The sequence below is a fragment of the Thecamonas trahens genome, assembly GCF_000142905.1.
Source record: "Thecamonas trahens ATCC 50062 unplaced genomic scaffold supercont1.16, whole genome shotgun sequence".
NCBI lineage: Eukaryota > Apusomonadida > Apusomonadidae > Thecamonas > Thecamonas trahens.
In genome coordinates this window covers 481,819-489,982 of record NW_013657664.1, presented here as the reverse complement: position 1 = coordinate 489,982, position 8,164 = coordinate 481,819, and the positions used below count along the sequence as shown (strand labels likewise).

At 62.7% G+C, this 8,164-nt stretch overlaps 5 protein-coding genes across 5 annotated transcripts; 2 read left to right on the top strand and 3 right to left on the bottom strand.

The window, feature by feature from the left end:
* Positions 1–821: 821 nt before the first annotated feature.
* On the top strand, positions 822–1,851 carry AMSG_04101 (uncharacterized protein). The gene has a single exon (XM_013903895.1). The coding sequence runs from the start codon at positions 827–829 to the stop codon at positions 1,436–1,438; it is 612 nt and encodes a 203-aa protein (XP_013759349.1). The 5' UTR covers positions 822–826; the 3' UTR covers positions 1,439–1,851.
* On the bottom strand, positions 1,446–3,217 carry AMSG_04100 (cytoplasmic dynein 1 light intermediate chain 1). Its single transcript, XM_013903894.1, has 2 exons — positions 3,138–3,217; positions 1,446–2,962 (listed from the first exon to the last, which is right to left on the bottom strand). Exons 1-2 carry the CDS (start codon positions 3,179–3,181, stop codon positions 1,513–1,515), a joined length of 1,494 nt encoding a protein of 497 aa, XP_013759348.1. The 5' UTR covers positions 3,182–3,217; the 3' UTR covers positions 1,446–1,512.
* Positions 3,218–3,359: 142 nt separating this feature from the next.
* On the bottom strand, positions 3,360–4,379 carry AMSG_04099 (uncharacterized protein; the record flags this gene model as incomplete). The annotated part of the gene is made up of 1 exon (XM_013903893.1): positions 3,360–4,379. A coding segment is annotated over one exon (917 nt), but the record flags the coding sequence as incomplete, so codon positions are not given.
* Positions 4,380–5,431: 1,052 nt separating this feature from the next.
* On the top strand, positions 5,432–6,708 carry AMSG_04098 (uncharacterized protein; the record flags this gene model as incomplete). Its single annotated transcript, XM_013903892.1, has 2 exons — positions 5,432–5,495; positions 5,540–6,708. The coding sequence occupies 2 exons, from the start codon at positions 5,432–5,434 to the stop codon at positions 6,706–6,708; spliced, it is 1,233 nt and encodes a 410-aa protein (XP_013759346.1).
* On the bottom strand, positions 6,695–7,961 carry AMSG_04097 (uncharacterized protein). Its single transcript, XM_013903891.1, has 2 exons — positions 7,903–7,961; positions 6,695–7,509 (listed from the first exon to the last, which is right to left on the bottom strand). Exons 1-2 carry the CDS (start codon positions 7,930–7,932, stop codon positions 6,766–6,768), a joined length of 774 nt encoding a protein of 257 aa, XP_013759345.1. The 5' UTR covers positions 7,933–7,961; the 3' UTR covers positions 6,695–6,765.
* Between the last annotated feature and the right edge of the window lie 203 nt (positions 7,962–8,164).

The following is an 8,164-nucleotide window of genomic DNA, read 5'->3' as shown; positions in this document are numbered from 1 at the left end:
CACCTCCGTGACACAGCGTGAAGACACCAGCTACACACACACACACACACATACACACACACACACACACACACACACACTGTCACATGTACACCTCATGTACACCACGTGTTGGACATACCATATGACATACTCCCAGCTGTTCCGTCCAGTCAGAGTGCAGTGGTCGCTGGGCTCTGGCTCCGGCTGTCAGTGGCTCGGCCAGCTGTGCTGGTGGTAGGTCGGCCAGCTGTGCTGGTGGTAGGTCGGCCAGATGTACTGGTAGCTCGACCAGCTATGCTGGCGACTCGGTTAATTGGGGGTGCCTCGCCTCGCCCGATCAAACGGTCAGCGCTCTGATCACCATGTCCTTCCCAAGGCAACTATCGCCACCATCGCCATCAGCGCCATCATCGCCATCAACACTTCTGTATCTGATGTGATACTTGATTCCAGCTGTCGCGCAGCGCGTGCGAGATGATCTCTCTGCTAAGCCTCCCTCTACCTCGCTAACACTACTCATCGCGTACCTCTTGATGCAACAGCATCTGCATCCGATCGCCACGCTGGCCCAGTACAGTCCGCCGGCAACACGCCGCGCAGTGCAGTATGAGCTCGTCACGGACCGGAGTTAGAACCGGAACCAGGCGAAAGGCGAGCCAAGCCTGTCCAGTGTACCATCCGCTACTCCTCAATCCAAGCAGATACAAGATCCAATGGTCACAGAGTGCTGCACTAGTCGAGATCAGCCCGCCCGCGGGGTGCGGCACGACCGAGTGAATCAGAGGGCGGAACGCGACACGAGAGCGAAGGCAAGCCGGCGCGGCGCGGGCACTCGACTCCAGCCATGCTTCGGAGTGTGGGTGGCGTGGCTCGTGCAGCCATGGGCGGAATGAATGGTGCGAGTCGGCTTGCTATGGTGTGCGGACGGTGGTCCTCGAGCTCTGGTGCGGGGGCTGGGGCTGGTAGGACGGGTGAAGCTGGTGGTGGTGGGCCGGCGGCGGGTGGCGGCGGGCAGGCGGCGAGCGGAGGAGCAGCAGCCAACAAGCAGGTGGAAGAGTGGCAGCAAAGGGTGGACAAGTCGACAGGCGAATTCATCTACGTCAATCTCAGGAGCAAAGAGGTGACGTCCAAGCAGCCGGAGTGGTACATCCCGTACAACAAGGAGGACTCGGCTCTGGTCAAGTTCATCAAGTTTGATCTTGTCGGCGATTATGATCTGAAGGGCAAGAAGCTCGCCGCGGTCATCGCTGCCATTGTTGCCGTCGGTCTGGCTCTCGACTACAAGCGGGGACATGGGCTGTTCTACTACTTGATGGACGATGAAGCTCGCGCAGTTGCAGACGCCCAAGCCCGCCGCCGCCGCGAGCTTGTCACCGGTGTGCCTCAGGATGCGTCGGGTCTCGACGACTCGTACGAGTACGAGTTTGTGGCCGACGACGACGACGAGTATGAGTAGACGAGTATGAGTAGCTGCTTGCTGACAAGCATCATCACTTTACTGCTGTCCTCGACATAGACTCGCCCACCCGGCTACTCTTTGGAGAGCGCCTTCTTGACGTCGGAGCGCTGGTCGGCGGACGCGGCGCCGCCCTTGTTGAGCAGCGAGTGGAAGAACGAGTTGAGCACGTCCTCGGAACCAGCGCTGCCGGTGTCGCCGCCGGACGGCGTGTCGGCCTTGGCCGCTTTGGCGCCTGCGAGAATGTTTTCGAGCGAGGGCCGGCGCCCGGGTCCGGGCTCGGCCGCCAGCGCCGCCACCGGCGTCTTCTTCTTGCCGGCCGCCAGCAAGTCGTTGATGCCCTTGGCAATCGGCTGTGCGTCGGCGTCGCCCGACGGGTCGGAATCGATAAACTCGCGGAAGCGTTGCAGGAAGGCCTGGTCGTCCTCGGCCTCGACGGCGTCGGCCGCGTCGACGGCGCCGCCCACCGGCGCCAGCACGGCAAACGGCTCCTTGATGACCGACTCGAACGGCGGCTCGGCGCCGTCGTCGTCGACCTTATTGCGGGTGAGGACTCGCGAAGACTCAGAGAGCACATCGATCTTGGTCAGCGAGTCCCAGCCAGCCGGCACCAGCACCGACTCCTTCTCCACCACCTGCGCCGCCGCCTTAAACGGCAGGCCGTAAAAGCTGTGCTCCAGATACGCCATCAGCTCCTTGGTGTTGCCCTCCTGCGCCGCCGAAGTGTAGAAGAGTGCTGCTCCGTGCGCGAGCGCCCGCTTGCGCAGCGTCTGCTGGATGTAGTCAAAGTGTGCATCTTTGTACGCGTACGCAGACTGCAGCTCGTTGACCATGTCGGCCTTGCACACCACAATCACAATCCGCACCCCAAGGTTGATCTCCAGCGCGCCCTCGGTCAGCGGCATGAGCACTTCCTCGCCCACGCCACCCTCGCCGCCGTCGCCCTCGCCAGGCCCACTTGCGCTGCTTGCGCCGCCGTCGCCGCCGTCGCCGCTCGTGCCCTCGCCGCCGTCGGTGTACCGGCGCCACGACTCCTCCATCGCGCGCCGCCGCTCGGCATGCCGCGCCTCGACCGCAGCACGGACTGCGCCCTCGGCGTTGAGCTCAGCCTCTTCGGCCCGCTCGACGACCTTGGCCACCAGGCCGAGCCAGCGGTCGAGCGCCGCGGCCATGGTCCACGGCGTGTCCATGGCAAGGCAGACGAAAAACGCAGTCGACTCGAGCGAGCCGGCGGCCTTGAGAGCCACGTCGAGGAGTGCGCCAAAGTGCGGGTTGCCCGACAACTGCCACACATTGACCTTGCCCAGCGGGACGTACTCGTCCTCATCCTCGGTCACCATGTCCATGTACGTGTAGTCGAGGGCGAGACAGTTGGGGAGCAGGTCAAAGTCGACCGCCTTCAGCCGAGCAATCAAACTCGTCTTGCCACACAGCTCATTGCCCAGCACAATCAGACTCCGTCCACTCTCACCATCCTCTGTCGCACCATTTCCTCCACCGCTGCCACCGTCCACACTCCGTGCGCTGTCGTCGCCCACCCGCCCCGCGCCCGCCGTCCCACCACCACCGCCACGGGTGCCCGACCGTCGCCCCCCCCGCCCCCCGCACCCGCACACCCATATAGAAAGACAGAACAAGTTGTGAGTCATACTACACACCACATTTCCTCATCATTATACCCATGCACACATGTGCGTACTCGGCAAGGATTTTCTCCCACAGGTTCTCCGTAGCTTCGCCCATGAACGCCGTGTCGTCTGACGGTGGCTGGCTGCTGGCGGGCGGGAAGGGACAGGTGGTCGCCGACTCGGGACTGACGCCCCCGGCTGGTCACTCGCTCACTCGTCGGCCGATGTGATAGCCAAATTGGGAGTGATGATGGCCATGGCCACGGCCATGCACAGCATGATATCTGTAGGGATGTGGATGAAGGGTGTGTTACTCGTGAGAGACGAGTGACCACGATGGCTGACGGCTAGAGATGGCGCGCTGCTCGGCCTGTGTGGCGACGGGTGCAACTTGGCTCAGAACGTGAGCTTGGCGATGTGCGGCGCCGAGTTGTAGAGGTTCTCGGCCCCAAGCTGGGTGATGCCCTCGCAGAGCTGGAGATTGAGGTCGCGGAGGGCGGGAAAGTAGTCGGCGAGGAGCGAGAGGCCAAAGTCGGTGACGAGCGGGAGTGAGGCACAGTTGAGAGTCGTCAGCGTCGGCCCTATGCCCTCAGCGTCATCGTCGTCGCCGCCGCAGAGCTCGGCAATGCCGTCGTCGTCAATCAAGAGGCATGAAGCGATGTTGAGGTCGCGGAGCCGAGGCGCACGGTCGGCCACCACCTTGAGCGATTCGTTGCGGACACAGGCGACGAGCGCCAGATTGAGCGATTCAAGTGCTGCAGTCTCGCTCAGCAGCGCCTCAAGGGTGTCGGAGGTGTAGCTTGTTGAGTACGCAAGCGAGAGCGAGGTAAGCGACGCGATGCACGGAGCCTGCGAGAGCGCCTCCAGGGCCTGATCGGTGAGCTTGGTGCAGGCTGTGAGCGACAGATCCGTGAGCGAGTTGAGAGTCAGCGCCGCGACCATGATGCCGGCGTCAGTGAAGCCTGTGCAAGCGTTGAGGGTGAGCTTGGTGATGCCTGGCGAGGTCTGCGCGAGAGCAATGAGGGTCACATCAGTCAGCTTCGCCGATTGACTCAGATCGACTTCTTTGAGCGCCGGCAGCAGGTCGATGAGTGGGGCCAGATCGGCATCGGTCAGCGCGGTGTCCACCACCACTAGCTTGGTGATACTCTGGCCGTACTCGGTCGCGTAGCTGATCTTGGCCGAGCTGACGGAAGCAAAGCGAGTCAAATCCATCTCCGAGTTGGCGGCAGCAACAGCAGCGAGCTCGTCGTCAGTGGTGGCCTCGGTAGGGATGTCATACGCTTCGAGCAGCGCGTCAAGTGCGTCCATTCTCCTCCACAAACAACCTCTAGGTGTATGGCTTGTGGTTGGGTGGTGGGGTGGTCTCCTCCACGTTGTCCTCTTCTGCCAGCCAACGGGCGGCAACCGTGCGCCATGACCGACAGGTGCGCCAACGGGGAGAGGAGGGGGGGGCACCCCTCTGGAGGCGGGCGATGTGGCTGATGCTGATGACGGTCAATACGAGCGACAGAAGTTGTGTAGCTGATGTGGACAGCTGACGGACAGAGGCGACGCGGGTGATGGCATGATCTGCAACTGATGCAGATGGATGCAGGTAGAAGGCGGCCGATGCGGGCAACGGTAGCAGGCGCATGGTGCTGCAAGCGACAGCAGCCGATCCCAAGTACCAGCAACCGATGCGGGCGATGACATGATCAGCAGCTGGTGCGGATGGATGCAGGTAGAAGGCGGCCGATGCGGGCAACGGTAGCAGGCGCATGGTGCTGCAAGCGACAGCAGCCGATCCAAAGTACCAGCAACCGATGCGGGCGATGACATGATCAGCAGCTGGTGCGGATGGATGCAGGTAGAAGGCGGCCGATGCGGGCAACGGTAGCAGGCGCATGGTGCTGCAAGCGACAGCAGCCGATCCCAAGTACCAGCAACCGATGCGGGCGATGACATGATCAGCAGCTGGTGCGGATGGATGCAGGTAGAAGGCGGCCGATGCGGGCAACGGTAGCAGGCGCATGGTGCTGCAAGCGACAGCAGCCGATCCCAAGTACCAGCAACCGATGCGGGCGATGACATGATCAGCAGCTGGTGCGGATGGATGCAGGTAGAAGGCGGCCGATGCGGGCAACGGTAGCAGGCGCATGGTGCTGCAAGCGACAGCAGCCGATCCCAAGTACCAGCAACCGATGCGGGCGATGACATGATCAGCAGCTAGTGCAGATGGATGCAGGTAGAGGCGGCCGCAGCCCACACCCACCATGGCCCACCACTCCACACCCCTCCCACCACCTGCACCATGTATCCTTCTACTTGTATGCTGCTTGCTCTCCTTGCATGTGCTTACCTCACCGGTGTGGCCCATGCAGCAATGACACCTGTGGTGGCTCTCGTGGAGGCGGGCGACACGGTGACGGGCGCGACGCTGACCTCGCGTGCTGCGAGCGGGAAGGGCCATGGGTGGGTTTTTCCGGTCTAGGTCCGGCAGAGCGACTTTTGATCAATGTGGAGTACGAGATGACTCCTACTTCGGGATCGATTAATTGGGCTCACGAGTCGACATGGCTCGAGTCAGGCACGCCCACGCTGATGCTTGCCATGGCTGCGCGATATGACGCGGCGCCGGTGGGCAAGGTGGTGACGGTGACGATCGAGGGATTGCGTGATGGCGGGGCCAAGACTTGTACCTTCCGCGGCTTTGGACAGGGCGACAAGCCGATGTGGAAGTACGAGATCAAGGGATGTGTGCTCGGCGATGCGGCGGATCCGCTGTTGGCGTTCTCGGACGACGGCTCGACGGTGGTGGCGGCTTACTGGTCGGCCGACGGAACGCCAACGGCAGTGGCACTGGGAGGGCAAACCGGAAAGGTGCTGTGGAGTAGCAGCTACCCGGGCGCAGGCGAGATCAACTCGGTGTCGTGCTCACGCGACGGCGCGCGGTGCTCGGTGGCCACGCCGACCGCCATCCGGATCGTCGCCCGCAACGGGACGCTTGTTGTCCCGCCGATTCTCACTACCGATGGCTCCAACTTTGCGCGGCTTTGCCCGATGGGCATCTTTCTCATCAGCGGTGATGCGACCGCCGTGCTGCGCAAGTGGAACGGCACCAGCTACGCGGTGGTGCAGCAGTGGAGCGCGCCGGCCACGGCAGGCGTGACGTGGTCGCTGGCCGACGCGGCGATGTCGGTCAACGGCGGTGCGATGGCTGCCTGGAGCGTGGCCGGACCGGACGGCTGCCTCATTGGCCTTGCATGGAGTGGGACCGCGTCCAGCGGTGACGTTATTGCGCTGCACTTTGACGTCTACTCGATGCTGTCAGGCAAGCAGTTCCTGACGTGGGCACAGGCACCGAGCGCCGACTCGACGTCCGCTGCGGAGCCGCGCGTTGCGTTTGAACTCAATTGGGCGGTGCTGGCGACGGGCGTGGCGCCAGGCTCCGGGACGAGCGATTCTTCGCTGGTTGTCTTTGACGCCATCAATGTGACGAGCCCGCTGCAAGCGACGTCGCAGCTCCCGGTTGCCTTTGGCTGGGTTGACATCGATGTTGTGCAGGAGACGGTGTATGTGGTGGCGGCTGGGCAGGAGGTCGGCGACAAGCCGTCTGCCGCAGGCTACGTGTTCACGGCGCCGAACCCAGGATACGAGTAGCCGTTCTTTACGCCTCTGCAAACAAACAGACACAGCAGCACATCGGCTCGTGCATGGTCAGGCAAAGCGCAGGTCATCCTCCTCCCAGATGGTGGTCCCGTTGCACTTGCAGATGCGCTTTGTGTTCTCGAATACGCCGGCAGAGCGAGCGATGGTGCCGCACGCGACGCGGCCGCCGGCGTTGCCAGTGGTCTTGGACTCGGGCACGCCGCCGCGGCCGAGGTCGTCCTCGCCGGCGTGGACCACGATACCACGGCCGATGATGTCCCACACATTGAGGACTCTGTCAACGGTGCGGAAGACGGCGACGCCATCGGCGCCGGCTTCAATGTTTCCGAGGTCACCTGCGTGGCGGTTGTCATCATCGGGCCCGCCGTGGTCGTTCCCGCCCGGGTTGTAGTGCCCGCCGGTGTTGATGCAGCCGTTGGACCAGTCGCCAAACTCGTGGATGTGGAAGCCGTGCTTGCCCGGGGTGAGGCCAGCCACGGTGGCATCGATGAGGCATGCCTTCTCAGCGAGCTGAATAAACCGGACCACGCCGTGAACGTTCGGGTCGTCTGACTTGAGAATGGCGACCGCGGCGCCGAGATTGCCCTTGGTCCCGCCCATGCCCAGCACCACAGTCTTCATACCGGTTGACTCGAGCGCGGCAAGGAGGTCGAGCAGGCGAGCAGTGGCCACAACGGTCACACCCTGGCCCTCAAGATCGATCTCGGACTCCTGGATGCCGTCCACCTTCTCCAGCGCCTTTGTCACAGCTTGGACACATGCACCACACGTCATCTGGACCGCAAACTCGTACTGTACGATTGCAGCGGTAGCCGTGTCCGCCACCGCACAGTCCAATCGTACGCCCACCATCACCCGCCACCCCACCATCACCCGCCACCGCACAGTCCAATCGTATGCCCACCATCACCCGCCACCGCACAGTCCAATCGTACGCCCACCATCACCCGCCACCGCACAGTCCAATCGTACGCCCACCATCACCCGCCACGGCACAGTCCAATCGTATGCCCACCATCACCCGCCACCGCACAGTCCAATCGTACGCCCACCGCCCACATCCATCGTTTCCACGCCCACCATGATGAGACCACTTGACAACCACCTCCACCAAACCCAGCGACCAACATGGGGCTCTGCATACCACCACTACCCCCACCGTGCTCACCCACTGGCCCAACATACGCGAACAGCAACATCCTCGTCTGCAGACATGACCAACACTCGCTAATCCACGCAACAAGTACCAGAGTCAGATGCTCAACCTCCTCCTGTTGCTCGGTCTGACTGCTCATCTCCCAAGTCGCCGACTGAGTAGCTGCCGCATTCGTCAGCAAACGACGGTCGCCAGGTCGCGCACATGCATACGCACACACACATGCATACGCACACACACACACACACACACACACACACACACACACACACACACACACACACACAAGCA